Source organism: Cebidichthys violaceus, unplaced genomic scaffold, assembly GCF_023349555.1.
Source record: "Cebidichthys violaceus isolate CVI_PGR_0920_01 unplaced genomic scaffold, fCebVio1.0.p SCAF_6, whole genome shotgun sequence".
Classification (NCBI taxonomy): Eukaryota; Metazoa; Chordata; class Actinopteri; order Perciformes; family Stichaeidae; genus Cebidichthys; species Cebidichthys violaceus.
The window spans coordinates 6,389,655-6,413,711 of record NW_027176816.1 but is presented as its reverse complement, the minus strand read 5'-3'; the positions used below and the strand labels follow the sequence as shown (position 1 = coordinate 6,413,711).

The 24,057-nt window shown below is 42.1% G+C and overlaps 2 protein-coding genes across 2 annotated transcripts in view; both read left to right on the top strand.

Moving 5' to 3' along the window:
• Positions 1-500: 500 nt before the first annotated feature.
• On the top strand, positions 501-3,099 carry neurod4 (neuronal differentiation 4). Its single transcript, XM_068733267.1, has 2 exons — positions 501-606; positions 1,502-3,099. Exon 2 carries the CDS (start codon positions 1,508-1,510, stop codon positions 2,570-2,572), a length of 1,065 nt encoding a protein of 354 aa, XP_068589368.1. The 5' UTR covers positions 501-606; positions 1,502-1,507; the 3' UTR covers positions 2,573-3,099.
• A 16,639-nt stretch (positions 3,100-19,738) lies between these two features.
• The window catches only part of znf385a (zinc finger protein 385A), a 50,731-nt gene continuing 46,412 nt past the window's right edge, over positions 19,739-24,057 (top strand). The window contains exon 1 of the mRNA XM_068733444.1: positions 19,739-20,087. Within this exon, the coding sequence (XP_068589545.1) occupies positions 20,078-20,087 (10 nt within the window). The 5' untranslated portion in view covers positions 19,739-20,077. The remainder of the gene's footprint in view (positions 20,088-24,057) is intronic.

Genomic DNA, 24,057 nt, shown 5'->3' with positions numbered 1-24,057 from the left:
ATGAAGCTAAGCAAGTTGGCGTTTGTGCGACGATGGGCAAAAATCTGTGGCTGGTATAAAGTCCCATGAATATGGGTAGATATGTGCGTTTGTAGCCTACTGTAGGCTCCAATGAAAGATATACTATTTTACTCATCATTTATGATGGCCATATTTAGGTGTTTACTTAAGTGTTTTCCAATGTGTGCACATTTTCTGCACTGACCCAAACCCTCCCAATGTTTCAGGAACTCATTCTTTACTAATACAACTCTGTCTACACGTGCACACGGGCGCGCACTCTCTCTGTGTCTCTCACTCATTTGTTGGATGAAACTTCTGGCCACGAGCCCGCCACGCGCGTTTGGCTGAGTTGGTGGTGGGCAGGGCGCCTAGGGGAGGGGCTTACCCGGCTAAAGGCCACGATATCAGACCGGTCGTGTCATTTGTAGATGAAAGTTCCACGCGCACTCATGGTTATCTGAGAAAGCAGAGGAGTTTGGGACACTAGCGGATGATCGAAGAGAGAAACGCAATTACTCTGGACAAATCACTCAGCTGCTGATCTTTTTTAATTAGACCGGTGTTTCTTTTATTTTGCACAGAGCGAGCGGTAAATACAAACAGGTGAGTTTACAAATGTGTTCATCATCAGTTCAGTAGAAAGAAAAAGGTACCAAATGGATGTTATTAGTGATCAAAGGCTTGCTACTAAATTTATCTCATGCACTTACGCTGTCCTCTCAGGGGCAGAAAACAATCTACAGTTAATTTACTAAATGTGTTGTCGATTTCAATAAACTGAAAAAAAGTCTTATATTTGCTGTGTTCTAGCCTAATTATGTTTAGTAGCATATAGTCTAGACACAATTGCCTGTCAAAAGTTCTGATTTCATAAATTACAGTAATTTGTCCCACTTTTACGCATTAGTGCACAATAATTAACTAGGATAGTTTTTTCTTTCAAAACAATAGCAAATTATTTGTCTGAGGAATCTATTGAAACAATCTATTGCTTTTATTTCTTCTAGCGTTTGGGCTATATGCATTATTATTACATTATTCTTTAAGATGTTAAAAAAAACATGTGTGTTGACTTGTATGTTGCCTATTTAATCTTTGAGCTTTATGGTGAGTAAATCCCGTTGTGTCCCAGATTGACAGGGTCTCTAGAGATACAGATCTGTAGCGACTACAGTATAACAGCAGGGGGCCATTCATTCTTAAAACAGTCTTCCTTAATATCAGAATATCACACTATGATACATTTGAGATAATTATGGGGCTTTGGTATGTTGCCACCAGCTCTTGAAAAGAGGAATGAGCTGTTCAGAATTCAGTGCTGAAATGACAGTGCTCATTCTGTTATTCATTGGACAAGAGTTGTCAGTCACTATGTCAGGCACTGCTTCTTGTTCCTGTTCCATCACAATACAAAATATGATCATTAAATATGCATTTACATTTAGCCCTTAAGATATTACACACTTGAGGTTGACAGGCTTTTTGTGCTGTTTTTCAGATCAAAATGATGACCAAACAATTTGGAAAGGGTGGGGATGTGAGTGAGCTAGTGAGCTCCCTCGGCTGGCTGGAGGAGGATGACGGCAGCTCTCAGGATGGAGAGGAAAGCCATGGCCTGACTGTAGGTGGGCGAATCCGCTCCTGCACAGAACTGGGCAGTGAGGATATGGAGGAAGAAGAGGAGGAGGAGGAGGATGAGGAGCAGGAGATTGGACCAAACGGAGAACAGGCTCCCAAAAGGAGAGGCCCTAAAAAGAAGAAGATGACCAAAGGAAGACAAGAGAGGTGTCGTACCCGGCGAGTCAAAGCCAACGCCAGAGAACGTTCACGTATGCACGGGCTGAACGATGCCCTGGAAAATCTGCGCAGAGTGATGCCCTGCTTCTCCAAGACACAGAAGCTGTCAAAGATTGAGACTCTACGGCTGGCACGCAACTACATCTGGGCTCTGTCGGAGTCGCTTGAGAGTGGCCAGTCCCCTGAGAGTCATGGCTTTGTGGAGATGATGTGTAAAGGTCTGTCTCAGCCCACCAGTAACCTCGTGGCCGGCTGCTTGCAGCTGGGGCCCAGTCCAGTGATGCTCAGCAAGATGGACGATAAGTGTGGAGGCCCGGGGGTGGGTGGTATGGGAGGTCAGGCTAGCCATCCCCTCAGCTACCCATCTCCAGGCCTTCCCAGCCCCCCCTATGGCTCCCTGGAGGCTTCCCACCTCCTCCATATGAAGGGATTCAAGGGGCCTGTATATGACAACCCCTCCCCGAACGACTGCAGCAGTGGCACTCCACCATACGATGGACCCCTCACTCCCCCCCTGAGCATCAGTGGCAACTTTGCCCTGAAGCAGGAGCCTTCTCCCCGTGAGTCAGAGAGGAACTACACATCCCACCCTGGCCACCATGCCCACTACCTCTCGTCCCACCATTACCCCACTTCCACGACTGGCGGCCTACCAGGAGGGCCTCAGGGCCACCCACTTTTTCAAGCTTCACGCTATGAGCTGCCCCTGGACGTGGCCTTTGACCCCTACACTCCCTCTCACCTGGTCGCCTCTCAGATGGGCAGCATCTGAAATGTGACCATGAACAGTTAAGAGGCCCAGTGATTGACTCTGGTGTGAAATTGGCAGGGAGAGAAGCACTGCTCTTGAATGAAATGCTGTAAAAATGATGGTATAGATAAATGGTTTGCATTATGTTGTCTAGTACTCTGGGAGAGCAGTGAACGCTCAGAGAGTCTCACCACCTCAACTCAATCTACCTGATACACACACGCACCCATAACTTTTAATATTTTATTTATTATTTTTTGCTATGATTATATTTCATTTTGATTTTAATTATTTCTGAAGAAGTTGCCCCCTCAGTTGTTAGAGTGACTAAAGATTATTTGACCAAATCAGATATCCGCACTGAAGCATTACACAGATGTTTCAAGTGTAGAAAATGAACAAAAAGGGCTTTGTTAGATGTGCATGTCTGCATATCAAAAGAAATTGAACAAGTCATAACCTAAATTGTGTACTGAGGCCTACAGCCAATGTCCCCCTTGCCATAAGAAAACCCAATGCATTTATTTATATCTGTATTTAATATTTATTTTGATGTCTCGTCCTTTTTTATATTTTTTCAGCACTGTTTTTGTTTCACTGTTTTCTTGGTTTTGTTGTCAGTCACTAGCAGCTGTACTGTATTTAATTTATTTATTTGAGGTCTTTCAGGTACTTGTTCATTTGGTGTCACAGTTTTTGTCATATTGTACTGTTGTAAATATTTTACTGTTTCGCACTTAATTGAATAAATATTCTTATATTATATGCTATTTCCATAGTAACAATATTTGCCGTGTGTTTTCTTACGTATATGCTGTCATCCCGTACCTACATTTCAGTTTAACAGAAAGGGCACGTCTCCTAATATAGCTGAGGCTACCTATTTGCAGCTACATCAATTCAAGTGGACACCAGTTTAATATTAATAATGTAGTGAGGCTTCCATAAAAATAAAGCTCTTTTTGCATTTCACATTGAACTTATGTGATAAGTATTATGAAATACTTGGCAGCCCCCAAACTATACTTAAGGCACCACAAGTCAGCAAAGTAATTTCGATCATTTTCAATTCCACATAAAAAATCCAAATTAAGTAAATTAAGTTCTAAATATTGTAATCATATTAACAAGTAACTTAATGCCAGCTCATATATCACACTCCCCCTTCGAAAATTCCCTTTGCACACATTCAGTTTCAGGTGTTTTACTGAATTCACACAATAAGAGCAGCATATGATTAAGAGCAGGCTTCTAATGTTAACATATGTAAGAACATCTCTCAGTACTTTGATATGAAGGTATATCGTCTCCAATACATAAACACAACAATAAAAAACTAAAAATAGAATCTTGGACTAAAGAATATTAAATTTAAGTGGCCCAGATTCTTTTCACAATAACAAACACAAAACAAATCTCAAAAATGAAGACGAAGTTGCTGGAATAAAGGAGATCTTTGTGACAATAAGTCTGTTGCAGGATGTGTTTGTGTGTATGTGTGTGTGTGTGTGTGTGTGTGTGTGATGTCATTCAGGGGGCTTTCTCCGGGGTTTCTATCAGGTCAGGCGGGACACTGTTGTGGGCCATGGGAAAACAGCTCTGGGGAACAGGTGAATGTGTCACAGAGGCTTTTTTGAGTCTCTGCCTTTCGGTCTCTCTCACACATGTCCCATTTTCCCATCTAGTTCATGCCAAAACACTGCAGGGCAGAGCTCATTTTCAAAGAATTCATCTACATTAACCCAGAGAGAGAAAAACACCAAATGTCTGTTCAGAGACACAGCATATGAATATGGATGTTATAAATCAATTGGTCAGATCATTTTTGTATTATTATTATTTAGAAAATGTAACCTCAACGTGCAAAGTACATATCATTAAGTTGAAGAGTAAAGTTGCTACATTGATTCTGATGCCGATTTCCAGATCAGCTCAAACTGGCGAGGTCCATTTATATCACTCATCTAATGACAAAAGACTTCATTTTGACTGTAATGATTGTGCTGAAGGAAATGATTGTACTTGAAATAAACAAAGAGCGGGGTGGCAGAGTGTAAAGATGAAGAGGTGAGAGCAAGAGCTGGTGTGTTCGAGTGTGTTTGTCATTATGGTCCTTTAGGCAATTGTGAGAAGGGGAAGGTGCCTCGGAGGCTGTTGTCCAAGAGGACTTCCCTCCTCTTCAGCTAGCTCTCCAAAGGTTTGTCTTTTTCAGTCCTGGCAACAGGGGAGAAAGGCTGGAAGAGAAAAAGAGAATGATTGTTTTACTGGGCGCCACTGGTCCATTGTGAACGCAGCCTGTTCTTTCTCTTGACCTGTGACCTGTATTGTTGTGGGGTTTCTCGTTTGGGGCGGGCAGACAGCTGGGGGAACTGCGGGGGGGCTGATGGACAGCTGGGCCAATTTAGGGAGAGAGAGAGAGAGAAGAGAGTGAGAGCATGAGAGAGAGGGATGAGAGAGGGAACAGGGAATTAGTGTTGGGGGAAAAAGGAGAAGAGGAAAGAGAAGGAGAGGGCAGAAGAGGTGACCAAGGTCCTTGCTCCCCATTCACAAGTTTGTCCTCTCTGCTCCTGTGTGTCAGCCTTGGCATAGGAATGACACATAGCTTTGCACACAGGCAGACATTTGGCTTGTGAGAAAGTACTGGCAGAGTTAGCTGGCGTTCACCCTCTTTGTGTCTTTGCTGTTTTGTTATGGCAAAAACGGTGGGGGGCAGGGTATGGGGATTATCCTTCTGCGCCCAAATACATGAGTGGGTGGATATAGAAATAATCCACATAAATTAACTTTGGATACAAGATTACAAAACACAGAAATGCAGGACAGTCTCTGGAGATTTGGGCATAGTGCAGGAGAGGAAGTTTTATAGTTACATTCAGTTTAATACAATTCAGGAAGATATATGTATTTTTTTTAGCTCAGACATTTTTTTGTGTCAAATTTGTGATAATTTGTGAAAATGCTGAAAAAAATAATAAAACTATGTAAAATATCTTTGAAAAAGTGCAACCACTAATCCAGTCGTTATGTAAATTACAGTACAGGCCTCAAACACAGATTGAGTGTATCAAGTGGCTCTCATCTCTGATAAGGGCACAAGGTCTGGGAAGGGAACACATGCTCTGTCATGCCATCTTGGCCGAGACAGCATGCAGCAGAGCGCACGACCTGTGGCTGAATCCCCTGGGAGAGTGAGGTCATGTCAGATATCAGCCCACAGAGAATTAATGGTGCAGCACTCCAACTCTTGATTCCTAAACTACTGTGTTTTTTGTGGATTTTATCTTTATATACATTAAAAAGGTAGATGTCAATAGCACAAGCTCCAATGGCAACATAAAATGATGACGTTTAAGTAAATTCGCTTTGGCAGGGGAGGTTGGCATTACCAACAATAAAAGAAAAAAATAGTTCTGAGACAAGTTATTAAAGTGCAGATTGAAGCCTTCTCTTGGCCCCCTTCTCTTCATCTCTCTCTCTCCCTCGTGCTTATATTTTAGTTTCTTTGTGCAATACATTTAATCCACTGGCCAAACAAGAGTGTCCCCCACTAAAATGAAAAGGCCCTGATCCATAGGAGCTAGATAGAGGGATAAAGCATTGTGATTAGGATTGTATTAATGGGGCCATAGGATGCTGGAAGGCTTTAATCAGTGTCTGTGTGCCGGTAATCCCTCTGCCTTTAAACTGGGGCCGACACAGTGATCCCCCCACCCCCTCCCCCTTCTCGGGCAACAGTGCGCATGCACACATATGTACACACACAGGGACACACGAATGCCTCTGTGGGCAGCATACGAGAGCACAGGTTGAGAGGTGGAGCACCCCGAAACGGAGACGCCCTAGACTTAGAGGAGCAGCTGGTAGAAGAAAGACTGAGGAGATGGATGGAGAGAGAGAGATGTGGGAAAAGACTGAATCAAACAATAAAAGATGGCAAAGCTGGTGTTATGAGAAGATATAGAGACTGGATTGGTCACGGTCAACATGGTGGAAGTGATTAAATAAAAACAAATACAACTTTTTCTGAATTAACCTAGTTCCATCTATCACCACATCACATCAGACTAGACTATCATTTATAAACTGAACTCTAGTGAGACAGGAAAAGAATGAATCTATCCAAGCTCCATCAATAAAAACACCACGTCCCCGTGTAAACATATGATGGAGGTTTAAAATAATGTTGCTGTTACGGTAAGGAAAATAATGCATCGAAAAATGGCATAACTTGAAAGCTTGTTTTACCAATGCAAGACAGGAAAAGATGTATATGGGAGGGGGGGAAAGAGGGCCATTCACAGACTCATTACCAATAGGAGTGGGTGTAAAAGGTGACATTGTGTGTATGAGGATAAGGGGTGGTCCTTCTCCTCCCAGAGTTCTCTTAGAGCATTAGGGTATAGGAGTTAAAGAGCTTCTAATGGGATCTGGATGCTGTCGTGTTTACCCTGCCCCCCTCCCCCTCCTGCACGCCCACTGCATTGTGGAAGTTGCTGGGCTTTGGGACACCACAATGGGCTGAGTGTAGGGACAGATGGAGGTCCCTTTCGAACAGGGCACAAAAAACATCCAAGGTAGGAGGGCCGTGGTATCTGAGAGAACAAGCAGCCAGCATGCCTTACTGCCAGAGACGTGAGACAACATTAGAGGTGGAGGAGGAAGAGGAAAAACTGAAAAGGGGATTCGTAGTTATAATGCAGTAGAGTGCAACGCTGAGAGTCCATTTTCCCTGGTAATCTGTCGGTAAATTCAACGTGATCTAGACACATTCACATGGCTTTGGTACAGGTTCACAGTAGCTTCTCTGACAACTGGCTTTCAGTACCTTTCAAAGTGGAACAAGCTAGCAAACTAAAAAGATTTAGTGAGAGAATTGTTTTATTCTTGGTGCTAATATGTGATATGTCGTTGCTTTAAGCACTGTTTATTAAGGGTTAAACCAAGTCAGGCTGGAGGGTCAATGCTGATGTCATTCATTTAGAGCAGTGCAGTGTATGAAGCATCAGGGGAAAGGGTTTGGTGTTGGATGCTGATGAGAAGCATTGGAGGAGGGTAGAGGGAGGTACCAGGCACAGGAGCAACAGATGGGGTCTGATGGAAAGCTCAGGTTGTAAACTTTCTGTTGGGAACATCTGTCCACTTGTCCATCTGCTACACTCACTGTTTACAGTTTGTTTAGCAGAAACTCATTAATTAGAAAACTGCAGTCGAAGCCATTGTTGCCTTTGTCACAGTATATTAATTAGATCAGAAAACAACCAAATCCATGTGCAGTAGTGCAATGCAGATTCCTATTAACTTAATGCCTAATTTTAAATACATTTTAATTGGGTTTATACTTGTAACTGCTATAAAACTGGGGTTGGGTAAAACATATGAAGCCAAACTCCCACCCCAGTTATGATCCAATCAAATCAACAGTTTTGTACCATTCCCACAGATAAGCCCAGCCATCACATCTGTGCTGCTGTGGGATAGAAGTCATGCTGTTCATTTTCTGGAGCACACATAAAGTGGATTGATATGGGAAGTGGGTATAAAACCTGATTAGAGATACATTAGCAATTACTGTAAACACACCCCTTATAATCTATGTATTTATGCAAATACCACAACAGCTAAATGTCAAAACCAACATCTCCTCGGTAACTGCAATTAGTATCTGGTACATTTAGTGGACGTTCCTCTACATACAAGACAGCTACATGCATCTAAAATAAAAAATTCCACCCATGAAAGCAAAATGTGGATGACGGAATAAATAGCATTGATTTAAGACCATAAAAAGCACCCTGTAAAACAGAAGCATAAACAGTTTGATTAGAAATGTTGCATCACCTGAGTATTTTACTTTTTGGGGTAAAAATAGTCTTCAATTTGCTCTGCAGGGAGCGGATAAAGGAGAATTAAGCAGCTGATCTGGGCTCAGTGGCTAGAGTGTTACATTAGACAGTAATCCAGAACAGTGGATGGTTGGAGAAGGGATAGCATCTTTTAATCCTGCACTCCATCCAGCCAACCCTCCCATCACCCATCAAACTCAGGGAGAGACACACACAAACTGAGCCCAACATCTTCTCTTTCTATTACATAAGACATTCAAAATCTCAAGACTTTACACCAACTTTGGCAAATAATATTAGTTATAGTGAATTGCAAAATAAGAGCAGTATAGCTTTACAGTGTGACGGGCCTTTCTTGTAGTGTTTACTGCATGAGCACCTTTTCCACAATTTCCATTGTCAGCAGCAGCATCCTTAAGGTTTTCCTAAATTCAAGTCCTGGTCACAGGGTTAGGCAAGTGTCCTGGTGAGCCCTCTCAGTGCACACTGTCCCCCTATATGTAACAGATGTTACTGGGGCAACAGTTGGTATTAAAAGGGAGGGGCTTCAGGCCATCTGTCCAGGGTCAAGGTTTGAAAAGGGGTGGTAGAGATGGTGGCACGTTCAGGAAAATGGTAAGTATTCGCTTGAAAAGAGGGAATATAGACTACATTGTAATCCTGCTCAATGTGAGCTTTCATTTAAGATTGTCTTTGTGAAGGTTTTGAATGTGAAATGTGAAACTCCAGAAAGCACCTGAAAGGGGAAAACTGCAGCTTCAGTGCAAAGGCACCATCTTGTGGTGAAATACAATACTACAAACAAAGTGCAATATTCCTCACAACTTTATTGATATTTTAAATTGCTATTACATCAAACTATTATTTAGTCAAGAGTAAAGGCTGGTGCTACACCCTTATTATTAGTGTGGCAATAAAATCACAATATATAAACAGGAAGTTTGTTTTCAATCATATCACATAGTGTCCAACTGCGATGTAAGGCTCTCAAGCGTATGGTCTATGCCATCCCGCAAATATGCTATCTTCTTATGACAAACCTTTCAAAAAAAAAAAGAAGCAGGATTTGTGAACAACCACAAGTATTTAAACCTCACTTTATTAAATACAATCTACACAGATAGGAGGGACACTCACAAGGTAGACCTTTAGCCTCTCTTTTTTCATTAGACAGTAGTCAGCCACAGTCAGCTCGGTGAAGTCTTTCTTCATGGTTAAGAATCCACAGTTGGGGGAACGTTTTGAGAGTTCAGTCCTGGGCAGAGAAAATGTTATGGAAGAAATTAGTGGAAGGGACAACATCTGAATGTGGCACACGGAGCAGTGCAACATTATCATTAACCCCTAATTCCACGCAGAACCCAGAGGTATACCTTTTATCAATCCAATTTGTCATGACTTTCATAAATTTGTTCCAAATGACTTGATATCATTGTTTTCTGTTTTAATTAGTGCCTTTTAAATACCAAGGTATCAGGGTAGCGGGGGACCCCAATGTAAAACACCCATTTTCAGCCAATGCAGTTTTAATAGAATAGATCAAGGAGGTCTCATTTTACTAAATGCATGTTGCTTGAATCCTTTGAATCCGCTCACATCTCCAATGGGTAGGACTAAGATGTGAGGAGAGTAGACGAGGAAAGATGATGAGACACTTAATTAGCTTAACGAAAAGCACCCTCAAATTTCCTCATGGACACTGCCTATATTTTTGTTTTAATGTGAGCCCCCTTTAAATAAACCTATTTGAATCCAGGTAGTTATATAAAAAATACATATAATCAACTTCATGTGGCAGCCACCTTTTCTTTTCATTGTCAATGGTCTCATCTCATCTTCATCCGCTTATCCGGGATCGGGTCGCGGGGCAACAGCTCCAGCAGGGGACCCCAAACTTCCCTTTCCAATTTCCAATTGTCAATGGTGATGTACTGAAAATGAAGCGAGTCTTGCAAAGGGAACAGGCAGCACTGAGTATTAAAGACAAATACAATCTCAGATCTGAAGCTATACTATACCCACTTTACACTACTGGCATAACATTCTTCAGTGACTCAAAGATTACATGAATGTAAGTTAGATAAATGTCAAGGCCTGAGGAAGTTGACATGCTTTAATTACCGAGGTATGTCATCTGGCTCCCAGCCCTCAAGCTCAATCAGACAGAAGAAACAGCAAGCAACATCAGGCTCATTCTCACTAGGGCAGTGGACAAACCCAGACAAACCAAGTAGCAACAGATGTTTTAATGTCTGTAATAAAAAAACAAAAAACAAGCACTACATTAAGGAATTTTATGAGCTGACAACTTAATGATGAATATGACAAATGCAAGAACAAAAGATCATAGCTGCAGGGAGATTAGAGTCAGTGAGAGAAAAAAACCCAGCAGATGATCTCCTTTTGACTCTTAGGGGGTGAGGAGCTGGTAACATGGCATATAGTGTTGCTCATCAAGTAGGGTGTCGGCAGCCCATCCATCATGACAAGGGTGAGCAAAGGGAAGGCTCAGTGCACTGGACACCTGGTGGAATGAAACTGAGTCTGACACCTGCTTAACTGTATATCACAAGCTGTGACAGCCTTGGATAAAAGGCTGGAGTATAAGATTACGCAACTTGAAGTGTAAACATGGTTGGGTTAAATCAAGTTATTTTCAGCAGCCATAGTCATATAGGTTAACTGTAAGTTAACGTCAATGTTTTCTTTTCAAAGTGCTTAAGAGTTGTGTGAAAGAGCCTGAGTAAATTAAGAGGAAACATCCCTCACATTAACCCAGTCTGACCTCCTGCTGGCCCTGTCTCACCTATGATGTAGTTAGTGCCTTCCAGTAGTGGAATGTAAATAAGTACATTAACTCAATCACTGTACTTCGGTACAATTTTGGTGTACTTGTTTGTACTTATCTTGAGTATTTAATTTAATGCTACTTTACACTTCTATTCCACTACATTTTGGAAACCAACATATTAAGTTAAACTTAACTAATACAATATGATGTATTATCATAGATTAAGCTTCCCAGCAGTATATTAATTGTTAGCATGTTGAGTACTTTTTAATATATTTTGTTACTACAGTTTTGGCTGATTAAAGTGTGCGCAGGTTATAGGTGGGTGGGACTCTGATGGGTCACCGGACTACATCGGCAAAAGGTCAAATCAAGCGAAGTTCAGCAGGGCAGGGCCCCTACTGCAACCACATTTTTATTTCATTTATTTTTTGTAGATGTGCGTTTTGACACAAATTGCACCGAAAAACAGTTAAATACTTATATAACACACATTTTAAATCTTTAAAAATGCATCCATTATATGTTTGTTTTTTATTATTGTTACTGTGATTCTAATCATTCTTTATTGCACACTAACTTTAAAATAATAATATGTAGTCCTTATGAAACTCAAGGGAAAGTAGATGAACTTAACTCTCCCTGTTGGTATTGAGAGAAATTCAAGGATGTTGTTTACTGAAATGATTTTTGATGTTTTATTGTTTCTGTACTCCTGTCTTGTTATTTAGTTAAATTGTGAAACTAGGGTTTAAACAAAGGGTTTTACATGTGTGATGACATATTCCCTTTACTCTGCTCTTCCTTAATGTCATACAGTCTATATTAAAAGCCGTGCCACATCCCAGATGTGTATAAGTAGGCCACAAACACAATCAAGCGTTCTTATTAAAGAGTATTCTTATTCACTTTTCAGGCTGGAATTGCAGTTTCCAGCTAAATATTTCTATGAAATGTAAACATAGACATAATAGCCAGGAAGTCAACTGTCCGATTTAATGGTTTGTGTTTTAAACTTTACAAGCCTGTGAGAGACAGGGACAGTCCTGGTGAGCAGTGTGTCCCTGTAACACTACCCCTCGGCCCCTTGGTGCTGAAATGTGCTTACAACTGTAAACTGCTGTCCTTTTCCCCTTCTAACCTTATCTTCCAGCAGAGTGCATGGGGGAGAGCTGAGATGCAGTGTGCCTGCTTATAAGGCTGAGAGTGTGTGATTTTTATACTGCATACGGTGATGCAGTGTAAGGGCTTATTCAGCAGTAGGCCTAGACTAAGTTGGACAATACATTTGATGTCATGTTACTGTATAGCTCCAAGTGGCCTGTATGGTGGGTGGCTGCTTACTGCAGACAATGCGGAATAACATCTAGCTCTGAATTTACACATGTGTGTGTTACTGTCAAAATCTTTCCATATACGTTAAAATGTTTTTGTTGTTTTTGGACGTTTCTTTCCACACTGCTGCACCATAGGTGGAAGGTATACCAGTTTGTCCTGATTCCCAAATTTTGTGCAGAGAGGTCATCTATGTTGCCCCAGCGAAACGTTTGTGTAGTTGAGAGCTTCAGCAATAATAGCATTACAAAGGTTTAACATTTGTCTTTAATACTTTCCCTCTCCAACTGGGTGGTCCTTTATGACAGTTTTGCAACTGTTTTGACTGTTGGACAATTTGTGTAATATGTTATACCACAAATCATCTTTTCATACGTTGATATTTCTCTGAGTACTGCATCTCACTTTTGCTCCTCATGCTGTCGATGACGTTTATTTCTTCCCTGCTACTGCTTCTGCTCTTCCTTTCTTCTGATACAACTGCCCTCACTTATTAAGGTGCCACGATTAGCTACTTGACCCCCAGTTTTGTTTTCACACGGGGCTGAGAGTGAAAGAGAGGGAGGGAGGAGATGAGATGTAGAGAGGTGGAGGGAAGGCGATAGATGTGTTTGTGGTCGCTATTTCCACATGTCCATTACATTGCCAGGCATAGGGCTATGCTGTTTGCATAGACAGCTCTTGGAATCTTTTCGAATTAATAAAAACAGTTGAGAATCCTCTTGATATTTTCTTCCATCTGACCAGTTTCATGCTGGGAGGGATTTCACAGTGGAAATAGTTGTTTCTCAGTGTGACTGGATAGGAGATTGGACTCACTCACTAAGGAGCTGCAGGAGGACTAGAGGTGCAATGTGGAGCACAGGTAAGAATGGAGTTTATTACCATCTGATACTACGGTATCTGTCTGCTTCTATTACTGTCTCTGTGTGTAACAAGAAATACATCTTTTTTTTGGACACCATTAGTGTATATGTAGCTACATTGAGTTGATTATTGTGTGAGTTTTTGGTGATATAAAATGCCTGGATGCAGCACAAAACATTACAATTGTTTCAATGAATGATCGGACAAATGTGTGTAAGCAATTGATCTTCATACCGAGTCTTCATTCTTGACTCAAATATATGCATGTCCCCATGCAGCTGACAACTGTCCTGACAGCTCCACCTGTCCTCTGCTGCCCTCACACAGACTGAACACCCCACATTTGGGGTGAAGCTGATCTTAACTTGTGCATATGTGAGCACAATGTGTAGTTTGTTCTCCCAACAAAAAAGGAGACAAACCATTTAAGCAGGTATGTAGTTGGCTTTTGATTTCCATGGTGATTTTGTTCATCTGCCACATCACTCTCAGCTGAGGAATGTCTGAGCTTTAGAAATAGACCGTGATCTACTGAGAAGATAATTATTCGTTGTCCCTTAAAATACACACATCATTGTGTAAAAGGAATGTGTCAGCCTAAAGTATTTAGTCAAGTAGAAGCAACATAACAGAAATTACATAACAGAAATTGTAGTGAAGTTGCAACAAGTATGAACTGCAGTTATGTGTGGTTGGAAAGAAAGACGTCCTGTCCTCTGTGGCCGGTGTAAAAATGTCAGGGACGTGTGAGAGTGTATCAGTCAACATCAACATTCTTCATCTCTATAGGCAGGCGTGGATTCACAAGACAGTCACACCCACCTGCGTACACACATCACGAGTCCTCAAAAACCTGCAGGCTCTCTAAATCTTTTTACTTCTGTGAAGCTTTATGAATATGGCCTTTTCATCAAAAAACATGTTGTTAAGGCATAAACATAAAGTAAATGGGCTGCAACTTCTTTTCCGTGAAGATTCTTTTTGTGATCGGTGGATTAATCGGATGACTTAAAAAAATGTCACAAAGCAGTGAAAAATCACAATAGCTAGACCAAAACACTTTGAATGTTTTGTTTTGACCGACCTACATTCAAATAAAAAAATAAATAAAAAAATGTACTATAATGTAAGACCAAGAATTGCAACAAATTCTCACATTGGAGAGCCTGAAACCAACAAATGTTTAGCATTTGTGCTTTACAAAAAACTTAAATGAAAAATTGATTATCAAAATAGATAAATATACTTTTGATCGACTAATCAGTTAATCATTGAATTATTGTGTATCTTATACAACTTTAATAAAGTAAGAAACAATCAGAAATGTAGAGCTGGAAACATTTCCTGCATATGTCAACACCTGATCAATAGTCTAAATTTAGTGAGACGATTATTCCTCACAGTTGCAAACTGATATGCTCAACTGTCAGCCTTGCAGACTCAGGCCACTGCAAGGGGAATGCAGAGGTCTTTTTGATCATACTAAGCAGGCTTGTTGTGTGTGCTATGCATGCTCTTAATGAAGCCATTGAATAGACTGTGTGCCGCAACATTATTTGGTAGATAGAGAGTGATAATTCCTTTTATTAGACTTCATAGTATAATAATGTAATTTATTGTCTGGTTGCTTTCTTAAATGCTTTGCCACATTATGACGGACGTGCATGTATGCTGATACCCGGGGCTTACCTCACCCCCTCACCTTTGACATTCATAGGCAGCCTCTAAATTCACCACCACAGTGCCAGGAGACACCCAACGCATGATATACGACCAAGGGGCGGACTCTGTATCGACAGAAATCCTTTTCATGACGCCATGCAAACAAACTCTAGAAGAAGAAAAAGGATGAACTAACGTTTCTGGAAAGTCACATACTGTCTTTGGGCCCGGGGTCATGAAATATGACTGGAATTTATGATCAACAGAAGTTGCATTTTGATACTGCTTTTGAGCTGTTGTGAGGAAGTGAGTTACAGTCTGTCTGGCAGATTTCAGTGAGTGTAGATTTACTGTTTTTCCTTTGCAGGAAAGAATGACAACGATGGATCATAGCATTATATGAATGAAGGCATTTGATTTTGCTCTCTCTCAGGTTTGATGAATCTCTCACAGGCTGTCGCTGCACATCAGCAGACTGAGTATTTAGTCCTTCATACTTAGCAGTCGTTCCTGTCACATTTGACCTGCTACACTCAGGATATGTGCACTTCGCCTAATTCACCATTCTGCTCATAAAAACAGTTCCAGTAAGGAAGCTGGCCTCAGCAGCTTAGTCAAGTCTGTTGTACAGATAGCTGTCTGCATGAGTAAGGTATTTCTGATTCAGTCTGACAGTCCATCAATACTACCAGCTGTGCCTCATGTCTGTTTGATTCCCTTATTTAACTGTGTGTGTTCATAAGACTCTGGGAGCATATTAGCCTCTCAGTTTACGTGTCACGGTTTTCACTCCTCCAGACTGCTGTCTATTAGACTAAAGCTAAAGTAGCTAAAGATGGAATATTTAGACAGATTACCAGAGTCCTGTGTTTACAGCTTTACACCAGTAGAGGGCAGCATAAGTTAACTACCAATCACCATCCAGACTCAGCAGTGGTGTCCAGAATTAAGTCCCCTCTCTCTCTCTCTCTCTCTCTCTCTCTCTCTCTCTCTCTCTCTCTCTCTCTCTCTCTCTCTCTCTCTCTCTCTCTCTCTCTCTCTCTCTCTCTCTCTCTCTCTCTCTCTTTCTCTCGTTAAATTTAAAAATTAAAGAAAGGCCTTATGATACTTAAGGTCAAGGTGGGATAAGCCTCAAGAGGATGAATTTGTATCAATCCACAAATAACAAAAACAAGTTTGTCTGTGTGGAAGGGTGACTGACTGCAGAAGAGTGAGAAGTCATGTTTGAATCCACTGATCTTTCCCAACCTCACCATCATCGTGTACGGTGGCCCTGAGGTTCAGATCACAACAATATTTTATATAACACAACAAAAAAATAGAAAACACAACAACAGGAGTTAAAAGTAGACAATATTATGTCACTCACAGTTGGAGCACTTCTTATTCCTCTCTATTTTTTTTACTCTGATTTGTCTAGCGTTGTTGGGTTCTTCAATACATTCTCACACAAAAACAATCATAAAACTACGGTATAATAATACCAACATTGACTTGGTTCACACAGGACACAAACAGCGACCTCTTGGGTGAAAGGTCTGGGTTTGTTTGACCCATCCAACTTCCAAACATATGCAGACTTTCTCGCTCCTTATACTAACTCCGGTGCTATGACAGTTTAATAATGATGCGGATGGGTTTGAATTGGAGTTACTTGGAAGTCTGTTGCATCCCACACAGACGCTAAACGGTGCCTTAGTGCGTCGATGTCAGACCCCGAGAGGCACTGACCAAGCTGCAATACTTGGCGAGTTGAGAGTGAGAACGGGTTGTGTCCTATGTTGCTACAAAGCACTTCATTTATCTGGTCTGCAATGTCTGAAGAACATCTTAATAGTTGCCTAAATGGTTTCCTGAAAATAATTATGCAAGTTTGTACTTTTATATGGAAAATATAAATAGTTTTCAATTGCACACTTTCCCTTAATTTATTCCAATTAGTTGCTGGTGTATCCAACAGATTCTTTTGGCGAGAGAACAACAGTACAGCTGCAAAAATGGAAAATTTGTCTTTATCAATCATACAGTTCATATGAATGATAAGAAATGAATGGTTTCGCAGTTCCTTATGTTCCCTATAATTAGCACATTACACAGACATTTTTCAAGGAAATGACCTGTAAATTACAGACCTGTAAAATAAAGCTTTACCATATACTCTATTTCTCCCTTCACATAGAGGCATTTGTGAGTGAAGTACCTCTAGCAAGTCACGTAGATTGCAAAATAAACAATGTTAGTTCTTTATTCACTAAAGATATACCCCTAGTGGTCACTCAACACGTGCCCCATTATGCCCTTCCATCTAAAAGGTGATAGAGGTCATCCTAAGAATGATGGATCTGTAGCCAATGGCAAACAGAGGGACCTAATAGCCTATATTCCTTCCCTCTATCCTTTCTCTTCTTCCTGTTTCTCGACACCACCGCTCTACCCTCATACCTGCCATCTGTTTTCCCCCCAGTGGCCTTCAACCCTCCTCTGTGTCCTCACTCCTCTCCTCTGCCCTGTCCTCTCTCCTTCTTCTTACCTATGGATGACACAAGATCTCCGTGCTCCGATTTCCCCCTCTCATCATGACATCCATTAAAGTGGTGCTGGGCCCTGGGCCCCCGTTGGCCTGACAGCACATTAGCACTCGGCCCATTGAACGCCAACAAGGACCGGCTCTGAATTATTGATACCAACACAACTAATGAGGAAACCCTATCTTAGCTCTTTTGCTGACACACAAACACACACACACATACACACATAAATGCTCATGGAACGACTTGCGCGCATCGCCGTATTGATGATAACTATTGTTCCAGCTGCTGGTGTCCCATTTTCAAAAACTAATATCCTCGGCGCTCAGTCCATTTCCTGCAGACACTATGTGTGTTTGTGCGTTTGATCCAAGGAGCCACAGGCTAAAATTCCTTTTCTAACCTGTGTGTTTGTTCTTTTGCACTCTAAAATGTTTGTTCCACATATGTGAGTCAATTACTCTCTGTGTATAACTGCTTATTTTTATTACTGCTGCAGGTGCTAAATCTTGGTGGCGGTTGTGAAAGTGGGAGGATTTTTGTGCACCTTTGTTAAGAGCCACCATATGTTCCATAACACCAGTGTATTTTACCCAAATTTAAATTTACAATTCGTAAAAATTTGTGTGGGTCTACCAATGTATACTGTACATGCAATGGCTTAAATGTATGCAGTGGAGCTGCTGCGCAGAGAGGTACTGGAGGTGTCAGCCAGCCTCCTTAGTATTCACTCCAACACCCTGTGACTCACAGCCTCAGCCTGAGAGCCTGAGAAGGGGGGGGTTAGAGATAGAAAAGAAAAAGAGAAAGAGAGAGAGCAGGACAAGAGGAGGCAATATGAACATCAGGCAGCATTTTCTGTAGCCCCAGGCTCACGTGTTTGTATCTGTGTGTTTGCAAGCATACCCGCCCAAGGGGATTCATTTTTTGACAGCTTTGTTAAGCCTTCTCTTAAGCGCCGTGCTTCTCAACAACACCGTGATTTTCAAAAGTCTCACTCTGGCTATCTTGACTCTTCACAGGGGAAAGTGTAGACACACAGAGAGAGAGAATAGTGGTTAGACATGACAGGAGACGTTGTTTGAGTGGTTTCTTGGTGTGGAGGAAGTGGACCTGGCTGCATTGCTATGGTCCACACAGTTTAATTCTCTGCAGCCGTTCTCCTGTGTCCGACTGTCTTTGTCTATGTATTCCATCCTCCTGGTCATCTCCCCTTGTCACTCCACGTCTCTTCATCCCTCTGTCAGTTGTATTTAGTTTAATCTCTGCCCCTCCTTCTTCTGTTTCCTCCGCTCTGTCGCTTTCTATTTCATCTCTCCTTTTTGCTTGCCTCCCCCACTCCACTCCCAGTCTAAATTCCATCCCTTTGACAAAAAAACAGTGGTTGATAAAATGCGTAACCTTGCCTGGGCAAGTTAAGACATTGAAGGAGAAAAGGGAGAAGGACAGAGCCACAGAGATAAAAGGTTAATCCTTTAACAAGTCCTCATACACATGGAGTCAAAGGACAGAGAGAGAGGGGGAGGGGAACAAACACAATAAACAGTTTTGACAATCATGCTCTCCATAAGGGGGAGATGGGTGAGAAGAATTTGGGAAATGAAATGGAGAAACAGTGGTTGAGGGAGAAGGCATTTTCAGTCAAGCTCTGTCGCTCCTTCATGACTTCCACTCTGCATGATGACAAGTGTCTGCCGCTGTTTCCATTGGTCGAGGCTGCCACCAATCAGAGCAGAGGCATGTAAGGCGCCTTTAGGTTATACCCAACCCCAAAAACAAGAAGCATAGAGAGGGAGAGAAAGCCAGAGTGCGAGAGGGAGTGTGCGTTTTACTGGGAGAGACCAAAGCAAGCGCAGACTTTACAGTGCGTTGAAGTCCTACCCTCTGAAGCTCCCTGTGAGATGACACCGTTCAGAGGACATTGCTTGTCAGCTTTTTGTTGGAGACCACTACAATTCCTCCTGGCTGCTGTGGAGAAGATCTTTGCTCTGTAGCCTCCCCCTATGATTGTCTGTCACACTTTAGGCTCCCCCTCCTCTCTTTGACACCCCCCACCCCTATCTCTCTCTCTCTCTCTCTCTCTCTCTCTCTCTCTCTCTCTCTCTCCTCTCTCTCCCTCTCTGTGCTACTTACCCCCTCCATACAGTCCTCAGGCTTACCTGAGCCACAACTGCAGAAACGCTGGATCCCCCCTCCACCACACACACACACACACACTCACACATACACATACACCCTCGTGCTCTCTCTCTCTCTCTTGCTCTCTCATACTCATACTCAGCATTTTACCTGGAGAGGGCAGGCGCAAGGGACGGCATGTGCACAGCAGCAGCAGTCTCTCCTCACATCTAGTGCTGCCTATCTGAGTTGGCTCTTTCTGGAGAGTGGAGACGAACTCTGAAAAGAGATTTTGGAGCCATTGTCCCTTGGCGAAAGCAGGCAAGACGGGGGCAGTGAGGGAGCACTTGTCAACCCAGGGACACCAAAGGCAACGCACATCATGATTTTGGGTGAGTTGTCGCTTTTTGGTGCATGGGATTTTGGAGAGGTCAATCATGTTGTTGGATCACTAATCCCTACTTAAACTTGGCCGCCAGCAGCTCTTTATTAATAGTGTGCTCTGCTTGGTTTCCATTCCACTCAGACATCTGTCAATACTGACCGCTGGGATGAACCTTTAAATCTTGGTTAGTGCCTGTAATTACGATAATAGTGTGCCATAAATTCGCAGGTGTGAGCGATGACAGGGAAGGTCAAAGTGTTTGGACCTGGACTATATCATTATGGTTTGTTTGGTCACGTGACCAGGCTCCACCATTCTCACGTCCTGCGAGAAGAAGTGAAGTGACAAAGGTTGGTTTCATACCAACCTACTGATAACTGATGGAACGCTAATGTATATAAAGAGTCAAAACAGAATTCCTCAAGTATATATTTCTCTCAGGTATTGGCTACCCCACCACCTAGTTTCTACATAACATTTCCTTTTCTAACCCAGCTAACCAATGATGACCAAACAGGTTATCACACCAAATGGCATTTTTTAAACAAAAGATTCAGTCCTCAGTTTGCAGCACAGTATAGCTTTAAGTGATCATACAGGGCTGTTCTGTTCTGAGTCAGCCAGCACTTTCTCCTTTAGTATTCTGGTCTCATAGTTGCATGTCTGAGAGAGGGGATTCTGTGTGGTCTCTGTGCTCTACATAGTCAGCTTGCACATACATACAGAGGATGGGAGCTTGCCACTGTAAGTCCAGTGATGTGACCGATCCTGGTGTGCTGCTGTGGATAGGACAGAGTGTGTTTAATAAGCAACACAGTGCGTGTCAGCTTGTGAAAGTTTTCTGTCTTCTAATTTGTGTAAGTCTGTGGGACGATGTGAGGTTATTGTGCGTCCAATTGTTTTAAGTGTGTGTGTGAGTTGCTATGTTCTTTGCCGGAGAGGCCGCTTTGTTTTAACGCATGCCTGGGCTGATTCAGGAGCAGCTCTGCTCCTCTGCTCTCCCGGCAGGCATGTTTTTCAAGCAGACATCTCTAATGATTATAGGGAGTCATGTAGTCTGAGGTGTGCACATTGAGGGACATGTATTCCTGTGAGTTTAATGCTCCAAGCAAGACAGTAAAGTTCATGTCTGTGAGAATGACTGTTAAATGGGTAACTTTCTCACTCTCTCAAGTTTTTCTTTTTTGTGTTTTATATGGTCATTTTGTGTCTGTCTGTTTCGGCATTGGCTACATTTCCACTTTTATGCTCTGGTAAAAAGGGAGCAATTACCTGACTTTATTTAACAGTAAGACACACACTGTCTTGCAGCTCTAGTAAATGATATTTTACCACAGCCATACCACAGCTGTCTCACAATAACTAACAGTAGGTAGACTTGCTCATAAGAGCAATGGTTTGGGCTTAGGGTAGTTATTACATTGCATCTATTTTAACTGTTTAGCACTACAGTTGTGGTATGAATAATAAAACATGGAATGTGACTTCTGTGTGCTTCTGGAGGCAGTATCATGAATTCTGCATTTGCAGGAGCACTGAATGCTGCCACTATCAATTGACTGCATGTACTGCTGATTTTTTTACGGAAGACTAAATGGTGTTCAAACAATAATAATGCGCTGTAGCTCGGATATACCAAATCTGTGTGTTTTTCATCACATCATGGTCTATAAAATCTCCCCCCTTCATACCTGTCAAAAAAGCTTACCTAGACCTATCCTCATTAAATTGTCACTCAGATAGGTATCTTCCATTATTTTTGTCTGATCATTGAGATTTTCCAGTGCTTAACATTCTGCTCCATTTGTGTTATGATGTGGCTGCTGAGCGATTTGACATTTCTGGCTTTCCTCCTCTGAAAAGGGTAATGTCATTGTAATGACCTTTACAATTTTGACGCTGGCTGATCTGGACCTCCAATCAGCAAATTTCCTGATTTTGCCCACTGATATAAATCTGCAAGGTTGTGATAAGATATCTCTGACAAAAGGCAATATATACCATTAAAAGCAAATAGATAATAAAATTTGATATGTGGATGATGTGAGTGCGGCTGTGTAAACCACATTACCAGCCGTGTCTGTTTGGCTATTAGTCTTTTTCTATCCTTTGTTTTGTATGACCTTGAGCAAACAGCCGTTCCCAGTGTGGCTCTGTCCTTGACGTTGTATTCACAAGTCCATAGTAACTAGCTTCGTAGGCAATCCGGGCCCCTGGCACAGGTCTTTGGCCGCTGTGATAGCGATGACAGCCCTGATGCTGATAATGGCAATGGATGTGTGGTTGTGCTGTACAGTGAGCTCTTTACAAAGCCGCGGGCAGTCAGCTTAGCTCTCTGCCTGACATGGGCTCTGCACCAAGTTAGGGGTATGGGGCTGCTGCTGATGCTGTTTGTGTATTAAAATGTGTGTGTGTGTGTGTTATCTGGGCAGAGAGCAGAGCATGGCAGCAGGAGAACAATGGCAAGCTAATAGAGAACATGATCACCGTGCTCCCGTTGACGTACAGGCTCTCGATTCACTGTGTCGTCATTGTGATCAGCCACCATGTTGTCTAAAAAAAATCCTCCTACGCTTTCAGCACAGTGATGCCTGGAGGGAGTTCCTGGTATGGAATCTGCTTTTAGATAAGAAGTGTCTTTCCCGTCACTGTCACCCAAAATGCTGCATGATGACAAGCATTCCTGGGACATTCCACTCTGTTAGTTTTATCTCAAAGTTATTTTGGGGTAGCCTTAGCCATGTTCATCAGTTCATGTTCGGATGTTGTCTCATCCGTCCTGTCTGTTTGAGTCAGAGCTGACCTCCTGAGTGCAGGGCCATGCAGTCTATCTGTCTCTTTGTCTTTGTATTTGTGTGCCCACTCCGGCCTCATCTGTCTTCATGAAATCTGTCTCTATGTTGACCTGTCTGCATAGCTATTGCTCATTCCATTCAGCGAGCTCTCCACCCCCCTTCCTCTAACAGCCTGCACACACTCACCTGGTTACACAGGTCAGCTCAAAGAGACACCGGAGAATGCGTCTTTGAACACATCAGCAGTTTTCCCCCCATTTTCTCCATGACTGCTCTGCTCTCTTTGTTTATGTCAAAGTGACACTGTAATTATAACTCCTTAATGAGCCAGATATTTGGTATGCATGGCACAGTTTGTTCCGTTCGGCTTTTTTTGCATATCCAAGATATAACTGGAACGCTTTTATGCAGCAGCAACCTGAGAATTCTGCAGTTTAACATGCTGAACAAACTATGCATGGCTACTGCTTAATGCTTTGGCAACACTCTTCCATAAGTGATTAGCACCTGTGAAAGCTAAATCTCTATCTGCAAACTCATAGATAAACATTAGTTACAACTCAATGTGCCCTCTTTACATTTCTCTAGCCACTGGGCCACTGGCTTCAAATTTCATCAAGTTGTTTTGCAGAATATTCTTTTTCCATTCAGAGGGAATATTCTTTTCTGGCAAGTGGGGGATGGCTGTGACATAGTGCTGTATGATGATTAGATAGTTCACTTAACCCAGTTCACCTTTCTATTGCTCCTCTATGTGGCAAGGAAGACTTATTCCCATAATTGTAATTAGAATAGACCACATATTTTAGGAATGACCTAGGATAAAGGATTTATGTGACATTCATTTGAAGGGGGAATCTACTGTGTGTGTATGTGTGAGAGAGATGATGAGGGTCTATGTATGTGGACTATTTTCTCTTCTTCCTCTAAGTATTGCTCTTTCCTGGTTTGCGTAGGTGACTCCTCAGTCAAAAAGCTACTGTAACAGGTCTCTTCCCCTCCCTCCTTTGCTCTTCTCTACTGCTCCATTTGTTTATGCTGGAGTGACTGTGTGTCAGCAGGTTGTCAATACCGTCTGTAAGAGACTCTAATGAATAGGCCTGTTATTGGACTGGTGGGAAGGCAACCTATTGTGTTTTTGAGTGCATCTGTGTGTGTGTGTGTGTGTGTGTGTGTGTGTGT

Bases quoted from the DNA above. Each gene is read 5' to 3' on its own strand.
- neurod4 (XM_068733267.1), top strand. From the start codon at position 1,508: ATGATGACCAAACAATTTGGAAAGGGTGGGGATGTGAGTGAGCTAGTG.